The sequence below is a fragment of the Octodon degus genome, unplaced genomic scaffold, assembly GCF_000260255.1.
Source record: "Octodon degus isolate 3935 unplaced genomic scaffold, OctDeg1.0 scaffold00012, whole genome shotgun sequence".
NCBI classification, from domain to species: domain Eukaryota; kingdom Metazoa; phylum Chordata; class Mammalia; order Rodentia; family Octodontidae; genus Octodon; species Octodon degus.
Window position 1 is genome coordinate 2,889,155 of NW_004524588.1, and position 17,948 is coordinate 2,907,102.

The 17,948-nt window shown below is 44.1% G+C and overlaps 1 protein-coding gene across 2 annotated transcripts in view; it reads right to left on the reverse strand.

Moving 5' to 3' along the window:
• Positions 1 to 3,209: 3,209 nt before the first annotated feature.
• Dusp16 (dual specificity phosphatase 16) overlaps positions 3,210 to 17,948 on the reverse strand; it is a 73,239-nt gene continuing 58,500 nt past the window's right edge. For both annotated transcript variants that reach the window (XM_004626072.2, XM_023709487.1), the window contains exons 5-7: positions 12,662 to 12,821; positions 7,082 to 7,205; positions 3,210 to 5,264 (exon numbers count right to left, since the gene is read on the reverse strand). In XM_004626072.2, coding sequence (XP_004626129.1) covers positions 4,094 to 5,264; positions 7,082 to 7,205; positions 12,662 to 12,821 — 1,455 coding nt within the window. In that variant the 3' untranslated portion in view covers positions 3,210 to 4,093. The remainder of the gene's footprint in view (positions 5,265 to 7,081; positions 7,206 to 12,661; positions 12,822 to 17,948) is intronic.

The following is a 17,948-nucleotide window of genomic DNA, read 5'->3' on the forward strand; positions in this document are numbered from 1 at the left end:
CTATGGGAAAGTGGGGGAACCACAGCATGCACAGCCTGGTGGAAAGGAACTAGGTCAGGGGGCGCCTTCCAAGGGGAGATGGGCCACAGCCCTGCTCCAGCTGCCATGACTGTCCTGAGGTGTTGCAAGGTCCTCATGCTAGGAGAATAACCTGATGGAATTTACAGGTGACCCAAATAATTTTTCTTTACCAGTCAAGGTGCATTCCTTGAGGCATGATGTATGCTAAACTTCTGAACCATGTACTTGTAATTCAGACTTTGAAACTGTCATAGCTTCCTGACCAGAGGCAGCCTACAGCATGGCTGAGCTAACCCTCTCCAACTCACACTGTGTGCCCAGGACACATTTTGCGTGGGACAGTATTTTTAAAAAACTGATTCTGATGTTTTTGTCTATTACCAAAAGAAACTTTTTACATAAACACAAACTGCAAGGATATGACTGATTTATAAATCTCTCAAGACAGTGTTAATTTCCCAGTTAATTTCACAACACTAAAGATAAAAACAAGTAGAACTCTGTTTTACAAGGCTGAATAAGCTTCTCAGAATGCTTGACATCACTTACCTCAATTTTCCATTTACAGATGTAGAAGAGTAATAAAATGCCTAGGCAAGTACTGTTTATTAGACCTAAAACATTCCTGCGTAATGTCAGAAAAAAAACCTAGACGAGTACTTAAAATAACAGTGACCATTTTGAGGCTAAAGAGTTTTCATTAACTAGTTCCAGAATATATACTCTACCATTCACATCATCTCTGGACCCTCAGGCCTCACTTTAGTTTTGCCACCTACTTTTTGGGATTTTTTCTCCCGCATCTCAGAAACCTACACCTTCCAAGTTTCCTCCTTCAATAAGTTTGTCTAATTTTAGTGTCAGATCCAGACTACTCTGGGGGATGCTCCAACTGGCTGGACAGCGAGTTTGGCCTCAGGCCTTCCCACTGTCTCACCTTGCGCAGCTCTTAACTTGCCTGCTGGTCTACCACCTTCCCTCTCTGGAATCTGAATAACCCCAAAGCCTGTCAGTTCTTCCCTCCCACCACCTGCTTTTCTCAGCATCCTGCCAAGCTGGTGCTAGTGCTAGCTTACCCAGGCTAATCCTTTTAGCTTTTAAACGTTTTAAATTCTAACTGCAGCTCAAAAGTCTCTTGCAGCCAGGTTCAGTGAGGTCACTGTGAGTTGGCTGAGAGTCCGTCTGCTTGCACTGAAGGTAAATTCATTTCCTCAAATGTTACTTGTCTGACGCTGTCATACTCAGTGTCATAAGCACAGGTTGGTCATTAAGGCATGCATGGCATGGCTGGAGAACAGATCCCTAGTATTTTCCCTTCCTAAGTTCTTCCTAGACTTATAAAATCCACAGTGTATTAAAATGTGCACGAGTATGTAGCTGGTCTTTTGCCCGCCTGTACTTGTGTGAGGAGTGCTTAGCAACACCCTAGGTCTCACAGCAGTGCACGTTTGGTGTACGCCTTAGAGGAGGCAGCAGGCATCAGCCTCCCAGCCACATACCAGATCTAATTCCACCTCTGCCTTAGTGAGCTAAATTCCCATTCACTTGAGAATAGCAGAAAGTTTCAGCACTACCACCTTTGTTTGGCAGCTTGGTCGCTGTAGTTCCCACCAAGTCTCTCAGTAAAGAGGTCCCTTCTCACATTTATGTATAAACAGGTACCAGTTTTGATTTTATTTCATCATATTAACATACATGACACACCAAAATGAGAAATGCACAATTGAACCATTCAACAGCTTGCCTTACTCCAAAGGAACACTATATTCATATTAAACATTTACACAGCCTTTCCACCTAACTTTACAAAACCATTTTCCAGCATTTCTCACCTAGAAATCTAGTTCCGTGCTGTAGAACCACCATTCAGTGTCTCTGGCTGACTCTGGGGCTGCCCTGTGACCGCACGCTGCGAGGAGCCACCGAGCTCCACAGGCCACCCAGGACTTCCCCAAGGCTGCTCTTCTGCATGGTGCTCTTGATTCCAGCTAATTACATGACATTAAAGATCAAGGACTGATGGTTGTAGTGTGTGACATCACAGTTACAGGAAGGAAGGGGACTGTGGCCAAGAGAAACCCTAAATGACACAGGCAAGCCTTTCCTCCCATGATCTTGTTAGAACCCGCCTAGTTCTCCAGAAACAGCCTTTAAAATGGAGCTCCTGGTTTCATTTCTTAAAAATGTTTGATAGATGTGACCAGATACACATTAGCTGTATACATGACACATCAAAATTACCACGTGAAATCTTGAGAATGCTTGATTACATAAAAAGTGTACATAGAAAAATCAGGTCATTTAACAGAACTTTTTCAGTATGACAGCATGCTCCCCATGCAACTTACACTCGCCTTTGTTTTACATCCACACACTGCCAGTTATGTCTGTGAAGCCCATGACCCGCATGATCCAGCTAGTCACCTGCGAATCATGTCCTATGCTGGTTTTACAGTCACCATGGGAAACATGAAGTCACATCCTAGTCAAAGGACAATCCATTTCTCAAACAGAAAAACCTGAGATATGATTCAGCAACTAGCTATACTTACAGTAAAGAGCAATGACAACACCTGCCCCATTTCCTCATCTCCCAAAAAGCTGCTGCTGAGAATTAAGGCTTCAGAAGAGGACCTTACCATAGCTGGTAAGACATGAGCCAGGAAGGTGAAAGACAGGTGCGCACCGTTGCTTGTGTACTGTTCTAATTCCCTCCTGTCTTCAGCTGCCAGGACGGATTCTGACTGGAGGTCAAGGACTCAGAGACCACCTTGTCTCTGATACAGAAACCACCAGGGTCTGGTTTTTGAAAATATCTGGCTCTGACCTTCCACTCTGTGTATAACTGAACAAAATTCAGCAGCCTCCTCATCTTCCATCATTCTGAATATGCTTTGTTTCCTAAAATTTTTCTTAGCTATATTAGTGAATTTGAAAGTGAAGGAATTATAAAAATACCACCTTCATCTCATGCCAGGGGGAAAGGCCATCAAGGAAGTGTTTTGTGCATCTCAGTAATTTTTACCCTCCTTAATCTCTGTAGTTTTCTCACTAGGTGGTTTCCTATAAAATTCTGCTTTTTTACACTTTTACAAACTGTATCCATTGCAGTGAAACAAATGGAAAACAAATTTTTGGCTGAGAACATGAGGGTTCTGCCACTGTTACCAACTCAAATTCACATTGGCTTGAAACCAAGTCAATCTTCAATTACATTAACAATCCCGTTTAAAACAACTCTGATTTATAGAGGGAGGTTAGAGACATGGTTAGCCTCCCAACTTTAGCTTAAATTATGTTGCCAGGTTCCTGGCTAAGTTAAATCCTAGGTAATTGCCCTTTTCTCTTTTAAAGCTGGGAAGAGGGGAAAAAATATGAACTTGATTGAGGCCTACCTGGAATTCTGAAAATCAACTCGCTACCTACCTATTCACAATGCCTAGAAAATGGGCTCCCAGACATGGTAGTGGTGAAAGCCCCAACTGTCCTGTCTGAGGTACTAGGTTAGTTCTAAAGTAGATCCGGGCAAGGCCCCTAATGGTCTGTCCAGCAGAATGCTGTGCGCATCACTCGGCTGGCTGCTGAGCTTGGGCTCGTCCATCAGCTTTGGCTAGGATCCTTTTTTTTTTTTAATCAGGCTCAGTCCCTAAGAGGATGCACTTGACCCACAGCTGGCTCAGTCTCAGCACTAAGGTGCACTATGGAAGGGACTGGACAAAGGTCAGTGAGTGTTGGAGATCTCTGCAGCATGACGTGACAGGGATAGAGGATTGTGTCCTCTAAAACCAAATATGCTTGTTTCTATAGGAATGAGAAGAGGTGCACTTCCTGAACAGAACTGTGTACTCTGGGTGGGGAGTTCTGGCCTGCGCCCTTCCACTTCTGTTGAAATACCAGCTGGTCTCCCAAATGCAGACACGGAGAGAACTACTGTGTTGATGCATCTTTTGCTTTTACACCAGAGCTCCATTTTCCAAAAATATATATGTATATACACATACATATTTCAGATTTACAGGGAACATTTTTTGTGACTAGGAAACACTGGCAACAACAGTCACAAGTGTCCTCTTCAGGAGACCTCAATGATTTCCATGCTGCCTGAAAAGCTAGACTGACTCCCCACCTTGCCCAGCTCTTCCCGAGACCTGTTCTCTGACATGATGCTCTCACCAAATTCCATCTGGCAGCTCCTGCGCTTAAACTGCTTCTCAAAGGGACTCTCTTCATGCCAGCTCCGCCGAGAGTCAGCCCTGTCCCCAGGCTTCTGCCGCCTGCGCACAGAGTAGACTTGGTCACTACAAGTGGGCAGCTGGCTGCAGCTGTAGGCAGAGTAGCTGGCACTGCCTCCGTAGATGGCTGAAGCAGAATAGAAGTGAGAGCACTCTGTGGCAAAATACCAGCTGTTGGTCAAGGAGGGGTTCGAGGTTGGGGGAGACAAGCTGTCTGAGTGCCAGCCCTTGAGGCCCAGCCCCACAGCAGACTTGGTGAGGTGCTGCTGGCTGGTGGAAAGGCCAAAGAGGAAGTTGGTGTGGTAATTGTCCTCCACGCTCCCACTCCGCTGCAGTGGAGCCAAGAGGGGTCTCTGGGGGGCGCCGCTGCTGCTGGTTCTTACTGTGTGCAGTCGCTTGCTCTGGCCCTCCACAGGCCTGACGGGCTGTGCCTTCTTGGGGATGTGGGCTTCCTCCTTATCTGGGGTGGTTTCCGGAGTCTGCTCTGACACTTCCTGAACTGGGGAGAACTGGCAGAGCTTGTTGGTCCCATCCAGGGCAGCGGATGGTTTGTAGTATTCCAGAGCATCTTCTGATGAGAAGCCGTGTAAGGATGCTGCCATGCTGGCCGAATATGAAACCGACTTAATATCCAGAGAGAAGGAACGCTTGAGCTTATTGCTGTCTTCCAGCTTGTCTGAGGACAGGTGGAGCCCATTGAGTGCCTGTACCAGTGGACTGTCCTCCAACAGTGATGGCTGCACGCTGGGCACACTGGCAGGATGCAGAGGCTTTTGCCCTACTGCCTCTGAGGTAGCAGAGTTGGCACAGCGTGGATTGAGAGACATCTCGTTATGTCCCTCTTCTGAGACTACAGGGACAGGGTCATTTGACTTTTCCAGGTGTAGCAGCTTGAGTTTGCTCTTTGGCCCTGACGTTCCAGTCTGCTTCTTGATCTTCTTCTCATAGTCTAGGAGTTGGCCCAGAAAATTGAAGTTTGGAGATATAGTAGGTCTTTTTTCTTTCACAAATCTGTGAAGAAAGGAAAAAACAAAAACTGATTTTCCTACTACGCTTTATCTTAAGAATATTAAGTGAATAAATGGAACATGACCAGTTACAAGTTCAGGGAGGCCCCTCTGGAATGCAGGGAGCTGTCACATTCCTGGCACATGCTAGAGGGAGGGCACCAGTCCCGAGCTCCAGCATTAGCTGCTTAAGTCTCAAGGCCCTCTGGGTCTCAGTGAAGCTGATAGGAGCGTCACTGCTCACCACCAAGGACGTGTGTGCATGCCCCAGGGCTGCGGTCCAAAGGGACGCGCATCAGTCACTGGCTAGGTTCCATTTTCTAATATCCCCCTTCGATGTCTCTAGTCACATTATGATATTCCACATGTTAAATTGACACAAAAGATGGTATCAGATGGTCAAAGTCTCAAAGTACCTAATTTTGACTTGCTTTCTTTGTCCTTAACATGACAGAATAAGCAGCTGCACAGTATGTGTGGATGCCAAGCACCCTACTAACGCACGGAATTCGTGGTTCAGTCGTCACACCTACTCTGTCTCAGACGATTGTTACTCTCACACAGGCACAGAGTCCTTAGGCAGACTTGTCCAAAGTCACAGTGCTAGTAAATGACGATGCTGGTGTCAAAGCCCAGTCTGTCCATGAGTCTAATTTTGTCATTACCATGTTAGAGAGATTCATCAAGAGATCAAAACCAGTGATGGATTGTAACAACCACTCAGATGTCAGACAAATTCTTCAGTGGTGCCTGAAACTTGTGGATATTTGTCAAATGGAAGAGGAGTTAAATTACACTGAAATTTGCATTTGAACAGGGAATGGGAAGAACTAAAAATAAATTTCAAGTAACCTACATCAAATGAAGCCAAAAATCACTAGTTCTCCTGTACCAAGTACAACATACGGTGTGATGAGAAGACGCCCTCATACACTGTGAAGGTGACAGCGCTTCTTCTGACAATGCGAAGGCAGGGAGTTTCGAGGACAGAGCTACAGCAAGGAAGCAAGCGCAGATACAGCAGCCACCTACCCTCCAGGTCTTTCCTCTGATAACAAGCCATAGAGGAAGCTCACTTCTTTTTCTCATGTTATAATTTGAGAAGTCCAACTGCTAACACAGGCCTGCTCCATGCAAAGTTTACTGCATGCACACTAGCCATTTCAACTCAACAAGTGATGCCCACCTTCACAGTCACCAAGCAAACTCCAGGCCTGAGCAGCACAGCCACCTGTCTGCTTTCCCTTTTGAGAAACCTGGTCAAAGCAACACTGCAAGATCTGGCCAACTGCAGAATGTAGGAAATTTTTCTCAAGAGTTTGATGGTTAATTTTATTCTTGTATGTATTTGACTTTTTCCTCACAGAGATATGAAATCTGAGCAGACTGGATTCATAAGAGACATTCTTTTTTGAGGGCAGAACCAGGGATTGAACTCAGGCCCTTGCACTTGCCAGGCAAGCACTTACTCTACTGAGCCATCTCCCCAGCCCCTGTAAGAAACACTCTACTGGGGCTTTTTTCTCTCGTATGTAAATTAGAACTATCAATACTTCTCCTAGCTCCCTCGCTAGGAGACAAATCTCTGCCTAGAACTTAAGTGAAGAATGACTATGACATGTTAGGGCAGAGTGAAAGCTACTTATTAAAACTGCACTCTTTTCCAGCCTTGGCAGGACCATTTAATCCAACATCCATAGTAACCTGTAAAGAATGTGATAGAAATAATCGTGATCTGCTTTAATCTGTGACCAACACCAAGGCTCTTCATTATTCAGGGCAAATGAAAGGACAAGTACTCAGCCGTGTTTCTGTCCTCACCTGTAAGCCTCGTCTAGAGACATGTCCATCCTCTTCATGATGTAGGCGATAGCAATGGTGGCAGAGCGGGAGATCCCAGCTAAGCAGTGGACTAGAACACATCCATTGGAGGCTTTTGCTTTCTCTGCATGAGTGAAATTCAAGAAAGGGCACTGGTAAAAACTGTTCGGCAGTGCAATCTTGTTTCTTTCCATTTACCCAGTGTCTGCCCCTACAGCATAGTTACCCTTCTCCGTCCCGAGGAGGGCAGGGAAGGGCACTTCCTCTCCATTGGTATACACGGACAGTAAGGTCTAAACATGGCATTACTAACTCAGGTTGTCTGTTTCTTATTTCAGTACTTAAATCATTTTATTTATTTTCTGTACTTTAGTACAGGGTCACAGGGTCTCAATACGTAGATTAGACTCATGATCCACCTCTGTTCAGCCTCCCAAGAGCTGAGATCACAGGTGCGTGCCACCACACCCAGTTTCAGTTGCCATCTCAGCACACCCTGCGGGAGGGGCAGGCATGGCACGTGGGGGATCAAACCCTGGCTGCTGAGTCTGCGTAAGCAGGTACTTTAATCCGCTGAGCTATTTGGCTGGCCCTTGTTTATATATTTTAATAAAATGCAAGAGGTATAAATCCTATATGACATGGTTCTGCTTGCTTGGTGTAGAAAATTTCTTAAATACAGAAAAGTGTACAGTACAAATGAAATAACCATCCGAAGGTCTATACCTAAGACATAGCTAATAATGTTTCCTCATGTTATCTGACACTTGGAGTTTTTCCCCATTTAAAAAATCTATTTTCATTTCAAATATATGTAAATACATATAATATATATTGCTATTTAGAAACAAAGGAGAGTGGAAGGGGAAGTGACTGAATCACAGATGACATCACAGCAGAACACGAAGGGCATCAGCCTTCTTTCCTAACCTTGAGGATTGAACCCAGGGTCTCAAGCATGAGTGCACCACTGAGCCACACACCCTTACTTTTAAAAGACTGAAATTCATACAAGCTGTATTTATATGAGCTGGGTTGTTTGCTTTTAGGAAACTTTTCTGTATGTCATAAAGTGGCTCAGCTTGCTAAATTCAAGAAAAACCATGTATGCATCAGGGGTCCGGGTTACTAAGTTACTCTAGTACTAAGAGGCCTTTTAACCCCCCGACACTCCGAAGTTGTGCTATTATATAATCTGAATTCACTGTAACACAGTAGAAAGAGTCACAGATGCTTTGTTAGGACCAAAACACCTGGGAGATTCCGAGGGCCCTGCCATCTCGTCCTTCCTGTGGGAGCAGATGAACCAACAGAGCAGACTGGGAGCACTCACAGCGGGCAGCGCTCGGCGTCTCCACTCCTGGTTACGTGTGTGCTCAGCCATAAAGCTGCTGCCGTGCAGCTACCACCTCTCTCCTCCATCTTCCTTCTCTCTCTCTCTCTCTCTCTCTCTTCTTTTTTAGTACTGGACCCAAGGCCTTTCCACTGAGCTTTTCCCCAGCCCTTTATTTTCAGACAAGGTCTGGCTCAATTATCTAGGCTGGACCTGAATTTGCAGTCTTCCTGCCTTACCCTCCCGGAGTGCTGTGATTACAGTTCATTCTTACTTTTTCATTCTTCTCTTAACTGGTGCTACCAAGAGTTTTATCAAAACTTACATTAAATTCTTAAAATTAACAAGTATGCAAGGAATCTGCAGCTCTTGCAGCTAAATAATACAAGACTACTCCAACCCCACTGCCTGTTATAAATAGTACAGACTTCTAGCATATGTAATATACAGTGGTGCTTCGATTCATGAACTTGATCCTTTCCAAGATTCTGGCTCAAACTGAGTTTGATAAGAATCAAATCAAAGGCCAGGCCAAATAGCTCAGCGGATTAAAGTGCCTGCAAGCAGGGGCCAAAGGTTCCTGGGGCTCGCTGACAGGGCAGCTGAGACTGGGCAGGGTGACATGTGCCTGTAATCCCAGCTCTTGGGAGGCTGTAAACAGATGGATCCCTACAAGTCTGATCTAATAGCGAGACCCCGAACACCCTGTAGACACTTCCTTAAAAATACAAAAAAAAAAAAGAAGAAAATCAAATCAAGTTTAATAGTTAGGTTCAGTGTTGACCTTATGGGGAAACTTGATTCAGTTCTTGTCCAGTTTTGTTTGCAACCAGAATCGTGGTGAGATTTGAGTTCGTGAACCAGGGCACCACTGTACTCATTGATATCTATAAAACCACCGACAAGTATGAGTAGTACATGAATGCACTTTCCTTTTAGATAGGAAAACTAAACACAATAGAACAGTACAGAAGAACACAATGCAACCCTGAAAGGCTACTGCACTACACAGAAGAACAGCATGGAAGTCGGTGTACAGTCAGTCCCTTGCCTGCACTGTCTTCCTCTCAGCTAGCCAGCACTGGCCCATACTACTCAGTACCCCCCTTCTGCGCTAGCTGCTAAGAAGCTCACAGCTAAGGGTTTCAGCTAATTTCAGTAGGAAACCGCAACTCAGTTGCTGCGGTTACTGTCCCTTTCCCAAGTTCAGCTGTCTTCATTCCATCTTAATGTACATGAATATGTGTGTCTTTTAGTCCAAACCTTTATTGTAAACTACTTCAAGAACTTATTAAAAGTAGGTTTGCTTTAAGTTTTTCCCCCAAGTATTGACCATAGTCTCTCCAAAACTGGACCATGAGGGCCCAGAATGGTCTTTTCTGGTTCTAATGTTCCTCCACAGGACTTAGTGCCAGGCTTGCAGCATGCACACAGGTCACACTGGCTGGCTGATACATACTATAAAACAGCAATCTTTATAGAAAATTTGAAAAAGGTTGGAAGGAAATAAAAATGCCAGTAACATTTTACAATATCAAGGTTATAGGTTTAGGTTATAGGTTTCTGTTTTTCAAATTTTGTGCATTGAGGGGGCCAGGGAGATGGCTCAGTAGAATAAGCACTTCCCTGGCAAGTGTAAGGGTCTGAGTTCAATCCCTGGTTCCACCAAAAAAAAAAAAAAAAAAAAAAAAAAAATTGTGCATTGTGCTTACACTGTTTTTACTTTCACAACTGTATTGACAATGTATTGTTGAGAATCAAAAAGCGCTTAGACTGGAGAGGGGCTCCTTGGCACCCTGGTTCTGGCAGGCATGAGTGCTAGGCTGAGTCAGCCTGGGTGAGAGGCCAAATGTGACCAGAAAGCCTGAGGCAGGAAGGCACGCTCCCCCGAGAGCCGTGTGGGAGACAAGGGGAGAAGGCTGCAGAGGCAGAAGCTGCCAGCGGGGCTGGGCTGAGGGCCCACGTGTATGCAGAAAGGTAAGTAAGGAGCCGCTGCAGGTTCCGAAACAGGAAGGCAGTGATGGTGTAAGGCAGTGATGGACACAGGGCAGGTGGACACGACAGAAATTCAGAGGGAAAAGACTACACACAAGCAAGAACCGAGCGAAAACAAAAGTTCCAGAGCTAAAAAGAAGGCAGTACCAACAGGTTACAGGTTACTCCTCATGACAACCCTAAAAATATTTAGTGGCTTAACATGGTGATAGTGCCTTGGTCCCAACTACACCAGAGAATCGCTTGAGCTGAAGCGTTTGAGGCCAGCCTGGCCAAGGTAGTGAGACCCCTCCATCTTAAAACAAACAAACAAACCAAAAAAACATAGTAAGAGCCAACTATAAGCCAACTACTTTGCAAGGTGTTCAATGTACAGACACTATCTACTTTAGTACCTGGTGTGGTACATCCGTATAAGGTAGGTGTGGTATCTTCAAGTTTCCAGTTCAGGAATAGGACATAGAAGTTCGAAGCACCTTGCTCTAAACCACTTAGCCAACAGCCAGGCACACAGGGCCCAAGTTCAGTTTGGCTCCAAAGTCCTTGATCTGAATGACCTCCCTACATGGCCTAGCACAAGTCATGGGTCTGGTGTGGGGGAGGCGGGCGAGGGCTTATGGAAGCCGCCAGCGGGGCAAGGAGTGCCTCACCAGGACCTCACCCCACAGCAGGTCAATAGTGACTGCTACACAGAATACTCCATGACAAGCAGAGCCCTCTGCCAAACCCACAGACTTACTAAATTTAAATAACAACATCAATTCTGTAAGCCTCCAATTGTCAAGTCCAGGTGGGGGTGCACCTTCGTGGCACACACCGGCCATGACTGCCACTGCAGGCGGCACCATGCGGAGACCACTAGCGACTGCCTGCCGGGAACAAGGAAATGTGAAAGTGTTGCTGTGTGTTATCTGAGTGGAACACAACGGTGGCTGCAGTAAATAGGACCAAGCAAGTTAAACGTGGATAAGCTGTCACAACAGGATCACATCCTCTTCCTTCTAGATAGCTTTTCAAACGGCACTGTTAGCTGAAACTAGAGCCAAATGTCTCTGGGTCAATTTGACATGCAACGAAAATATTAACCATAACTATTGCTCTTTTGAAGAGCCAAAAATGGAGTGTTATGCAGAACATATTTCCTGGAAACAACAGCGGGAAGAGTTCATATTGGAAATCTTCTTTGTGACAATTCACATAAAACAATAGTTGTTTATCTTCCGATGTTTAATGGATTGAGTTCTTGACAGTGAAAGCCCTTGGCAATCTCGAAAAGAACTTTTTCAGAATGACTTAGCACTCCAAAGGCACTGCCTAGAAATTCCTCTCAAATAAAATATAAAGCAGGGGTTTAATTATAGTTTTACTTTTTTAAAGCAACTGGTCCCTTTATTTTTAATTACAGAAATCACTTCAGTATTCGAGCATGAAATAGAGTGCTCAAACTTACATGGCTGGGGGGACCAACAGTAATTCCTCCCTCTGCCAGTGACAGTCAGCACTGGATCACCCTGCTCACGGGGGAGCTGTTTCTGCCTGTGCTCAGCCACACTCCAGTGAAAGCGCCTCAAATGCACGATGCCAGTTTCCTACCAGATATGATCCCAAGGCACCAAGGAGGCAAGAGCTCATGGCAGCACCCAGAGGCAAGAGCTCTGGCGAGCAGAGCGAAGGAAGGGACAGATCAATTGCTGATGACACCATCAAAGAGGTGACCTATGTGTATGTGTCTGTTCATGTCTGGGTTGGAATTTTATTAAACCCAAAAGAAAACTAACACGTGAATGGTGGCTCAGACTAAGTCTATGTCATAAAAAAAGACTTTAAATATAATAGGGTTTTGGTTTTTTTTTTTTTTCACAGAATTGTGACTTTTCTCTGGAAAGATTTAGCAGCAAGGCAACAGGGACCCTCAAGAAGTTTCCCTGGGCACCATATCAATGTGAAGGGGAAAGGTAGAGTTTAACTCTAGAAGCCTCACTGATTTTTCAAACACAGCACACAGTCACAGACCTGTGAGGGTTAACTTTGGAACAGTTCACAGCCAGCAGGTCACCAGGCTAGTCCCTGAGGGCTAGTGTGGCACATATGTCACCTTGACCTCTCAAAGAATCAGCTCATGTATTGTTTTCAGAGCTCTGACATTTCTGAAGCAGGTTTCTTTTCTCTAAAGACAAAAGAGGCAGGGAGAGAGGCCACACCTCTACATGACACTGTAACCAAAGACCTGGAATGCTACTTGAGCTACTTACCGATGAAATCCACTGATTTGTCCAACCATGGCAAAATTTTCTCACAAAAGCTGTCATTCACAGGCACTCGCAGGAAATGAGACTCCGGGATGAAGTCAGGCTTTGGACAGGTACTGCTGGCGTTTAGCACATAACCAATCCCATTCTGTTGCATCAGCTCCTGTGGAGGGAAAAGCAATTCAGGTGACTACAGTCATATATCCACATCACCATTTTGAAAGATTAACATTAATGTTATAAAAATTATTAGTTTCCTGGGGCTGAGGAGATAACACGGGCATCTAAGCACCTGCCTGGCAAGCGCAAGGACCTGGGTTTGATCCCTGGTACCGCACGCTGTGCTGGCCACTGAAACCGGGCGTGGAGGTGCACACCTGTGATCTCAGCACTGGAGAGACCGAGACAGTATCACTATGAGTCTGAGCTGTGTAGTGAGATCCTGTACCAAATAAATCTTTAAAAAAAAATATTAGTTTCCTTAAAATAGTCATTCACATTAGAGAAACTCCAAAACTCAGCAAAATGGTATTTAGTCTTAAATTGATAGAAAAGAAAAAGGCTGCTGAATAGTATGCCTGCAGGTCACATAATGTTAATATAGGCAGCTCCATTATCTCCACTGCTAGAGAAAGCACAAACTACAAAGTGCAACGACCGTTCCTATGACTTCAGAGTATGAGCATGCACACGGACGTCTTCCCACACTCAACGAGTTGGCTGTTCTCTACAATACAATTCCAGGCATTCTTCTCTCAGTATTCTTTTTGTAAATAGCACCTATATTCAAAGCTTTAATTGTCTGCTTCATGCACCATGAGGTGTAAGCTTTGTGTGTAAGAATTTATATCTCCTCTTAAATTTCCTGCTACCTACTGGATAGCAGGATATCCCACTGGTCCTTCAAAGTCAAAATGCTAGAAATTAATTATGTCTTTCCCTCCTGTGTCCCAAACTCCAGTTTCTTCTTTGTAATCCCCAAATTGGCTTATGGTAACAGCATCACCCAGCCAGTTGAGCTACAAAATAAATCACCAGGCTGTTCTTTCTCCTAACGCCCATCTGAATGGCTACCCGACCCTTCTGTTATTTAGCATTTCTTCCAGAGACCCCCTTCTCTATCTTTTATTCACCTTTCAGGGATCAGTCCTCACCAGATCAACTAAAACATCACCAGGGAGCTCTCAGTGTTTTTCTCTTCAAACCATATTCTTCTTTTTTTTTAATTTTTCCATAATTTTATTGATAAAAAATAGTGATGAGACAGTTTCAAACCAAATTGGTAGGACAGTTTCAATAATTAACACATTGCATACATTCTTCCTAGGGGTTATTTGCTGTACAAGATGCAGACGTGATATCCTATTTACAAACACCATTAGAACAAATCCCTCTATTCATTAAGAGAATGTAACTATATATCTATCCTAACCACTTTGAATACACAGATACAAAATGCACAGTCATCTGTATCCCCTTTTTTGTTTAGTTCTTCAAACCATATTCTTAACAACTGGAGAACCCTTCCTCCTCCAGTGCTGGGGATGGAACCTAGGACCTTCACTGAGTTATATCCATGGCTCTTCTCCCCTTTTAAAAAGTTATTATTTTGAGACAGTGTCTTGCTAAGTCACTATGCTGCCATGCAGGGTTAGGACGTGTGATCCTCCTGCCTTATCCTCCTACAGTGCCAGGATTATAGGTGTCTTCCCTACACCACACTTGTGTTCTATTTCTTTTTTCTGCCAACAGCACTACAGATTCATTAAAAGAGAAGCTGGGTGTGATGACCTGCTGTAATTAGGGGTAGTAAAGGCTGAGGACAGAGCGTAGCAGGTTTCATGCCAATCTGGACAACATGCAAGACACTGCCTCAGAATACAATTTTTTTTTAAAAAAAAAAAATGTATTTGGCACAGGGTCTCACCACACAGTTCCAACTTGCAGTGATCCTCCTATTTTCAGCCTCCCTAATGCTGGGATTATAGGCATGCGCCACCATGTCTGGACTTGGTTGCAGGCTCAGTGCACTCAGGGGTGAGGCCAGTGCAGCATGTGGTACCAGGGACCGAACTCCAGCCCCTGCGCTTGCCTAAGCAGGCACTTACTCCACTGAGCTATCTCACCAGGCCTTCAAAATACAACTTTAAAAGGCTGAGGGTGTATCTCACTGGTGACGTGGTCAGCGTATACAAGGCCCTGGGTTCGATTCCCCAGCACTGCAAGAAAAGAAAATGGAAATAGTAATATCCCATCCCCCCAGTTCGGTAGTGAGGATGTGACAGGAGTTTCTGAGAAGTAGGAATAGCGACAGTGGCGGTGATATCTCCTGTGCACAATCCAGAGGAAATGGGCAGCTCTGGGGGTGGCACATGTCAATAAAAAAAGTCACATCTAATTTCCACAGGAAAAACTTAACAGTACACACTTCAGACAACTCGCTAGTGACCTGTTTTGTGGAAACGACCACCTGGAGTCAGCGAAAACGACATGTGCTCCTTTGCTAGAGCCTATTAGTGTGACACTGCAGCACGGGGCTGTAGTAAAAAAATGACACCTAATATTTAAAGATGCCTGCTATGTGCAGGCCTCACAGAATTGTCACACCTGCTGTCTGATCATCCTCATCTTACAAGTGAAGAAACTGAGGCTCAGCTGGTACGCGATGTCTCCAGAGTCTCAGGAGGCTAGCAAGAGGTACTGCAAGGTCAAACCCAGACATGTGCATTGCCAGAATCTCCCTTCATGGCCATATTCTCGCGGAGTGTCCTCCAAAGCAAATTAGATGGAACAAAAATAAAGCACTAGCACACGCATGTGTACAGTTTTTCACTAAACAAGGTAGTAGACTAAACAGTCCTACTTCCATTTTGTGTTGCTCATTTTAATGCTAACAAAGTAGAAGGCAGAGAAGCAGCATTCTGGTCAGACTTTCTGACTCAGGACAGATGATGGCTTTTTGAGATTTATCTAGGTGTGTATTTTGCCCTTCTTTCTCGTCTCCTCAGTTGCAGTTCTGGATGTGACCGTGCGGGTCTCTCTGCCATGTGTACAGCGTCTTCTGCAGGACAGGACCCGCTGCTCACAAGCATGCTCGCTTTGCACAGCGCCTGTTTCAGCAAACGGCAGTGGCATGCTGTGGCCACGCTGGCCAGGAGACAGAGAGAGAAGCAGCTCTGAGCCAGTGTGAGAAACCCTGGGGTCTGCTATGCTGGCACAGGCCGTGATCTCGCCACCTGGCAGGCGGACGCAGGAGGATTGCCAGCTTGAGCCAAACTTGGGTGGACTTAGCAAGACCCTGTCTCAAGAAAAAGAGCCAGGGGCTTGGCTCAGTGTGTGAACCCTAGGTTCAATCCAGTACCATGAAAAAGCAAAGAAACACAAGTGTTCTTCACTTACAAAAGTGTGCCTCAAAAGATGCACTTAATAGGCCGGGGAGATGGCTCAGTAGAATAAGCGCTTCCCTGGCAAGTGCAAGGGCCTGAGTTTAATCCCCGGTTCCACAAAAAAAAAAATCTTTCTACAGAAAAAAAAAAAAAAAAAAAAAAAAGCACTTAATAATTACTTTATTTCAGATAAAGCAACCTGGCCAAAGGAGAGAAATAAAGTAATGTGTCTGAGTGCTATTATCTGTAAAACAAAATATTTAAATCACAAAAATGAGATGAGAGTCCTAGCCCAGGCCCGACCCTGCTACCCTGCTCTCCAGAATCATCGACCGGCAGGCAAGCAGAGACCCTTGACCTCTGCCATCCGTCACTCCCATGTATCGGCCGGGTGTTTCTTTTTCTTAAAAAAAAAAAAAAAAAAAGGATTCACTCAATTTAAATCAACAATGCAAATTTTGTCATTTTGAAAGAATCCCATGAAAAAAGCCATTGATTAAAAGAATTGTAGAGATGTATCACTGTCCATTGCTTTACAGGAATTTCATAGATACTGGGAAGAATATAATCTCCTGTAGAGGTTGGCTAAGCAACCTGTGATGAAATTAGAGGAAGAAATAAAATTGTCAACACTCATTAGAAACCAATAAAAAAAAGATGAAAATGAATGATTCCAATGGTAAATATAATTTTATTAATAAAAATTAGCTCTTAATATCTATTTATGACAGCTATTATATAGTTGCTCCCTGAAGCTCTTTTATTAATATGAGACTTGATAAATAAGGCCAATTTTTTTTTTTTTTTTTTTTTTTGGTGGAACCAGGGATTGAACTCAAGCCCTTGCGCTTGCCAGGGAAGTGCTTATTCCACTGAGCCATCTACCCGGCCCTATAAGGCCAATTTTTAAAACAAAAACACTAACATTGCGTGAAAAATTAAAATATAATTTGGCTACTAAATTCCATAAATAAATGCTTCCTCATCAGTGGAAAAAGTCAGTTAAATGACTAACACATTAAAAACGACATATAGGTACTTTTTTTTTTTTTTTTTTGCGGAACCAGGGATTGAACTCAGGCCCTTACGCTTGCCAGGGAAGCGCTTATTCCACTGAGCCATCTCCCCGGCCCTCCAACATATAGGTACTTGAAACATTATTTTAACCTAAAACAAATGCACACTCATTCGCTAGTTTCTGATCCAGGACTTTGTGGATTATTCTCTGGGTTAGCTGATGAGTTGTTAGGCAGATCTCCACGTGCAGATGTCACTTACAGTTTCCACTTTTTTATGAATAACAAGAACTTGTGAAACTATCAATATAGCAGCCTTTGAGATCATTACAACCTACTAAGTATTTTACAATTGCTTATGCCCATCTAGTTTGACAGGGAAAAAACCCTTTTTCTTGAATCTTTCCAAAACATTTAATTAGGTCAGACAGACACAACTGCTTTTCCTCACCTACATTTCATGAGTACATGTAATATTTTATTGATGTATGCAATTATAACAACAAACAGATCTATACACAGAACTCACTCCGACAAGTACTGTTCAGACAGTGGAGGCAGGCGTGTCCCAGCCAGCCACCTACTCCCAGCTTGCTTAGGACATGGGAGAGCCAGCAATTAAGGGAGTTTCTGAAGTTTAATGTAACTCTTCTACCTATTTGCTGATTAATTTTTGATTTTTTATGGGCCTGCATATACATGGATAGGACACTTTAATGTTTTTAATGGCAGATGTGAGACAGAATTACAATTATGAAGAATAAGTATTTTATGGAATTGTTTTTATCATAGATGGATGTCATTGCCTTCTTATTAAGTTATAAGGTATTTATGGGGGGCCGGGGAGATGGCTCAGTAGAATAAGTGCTTCCCTGGCAAGCGCAAAGG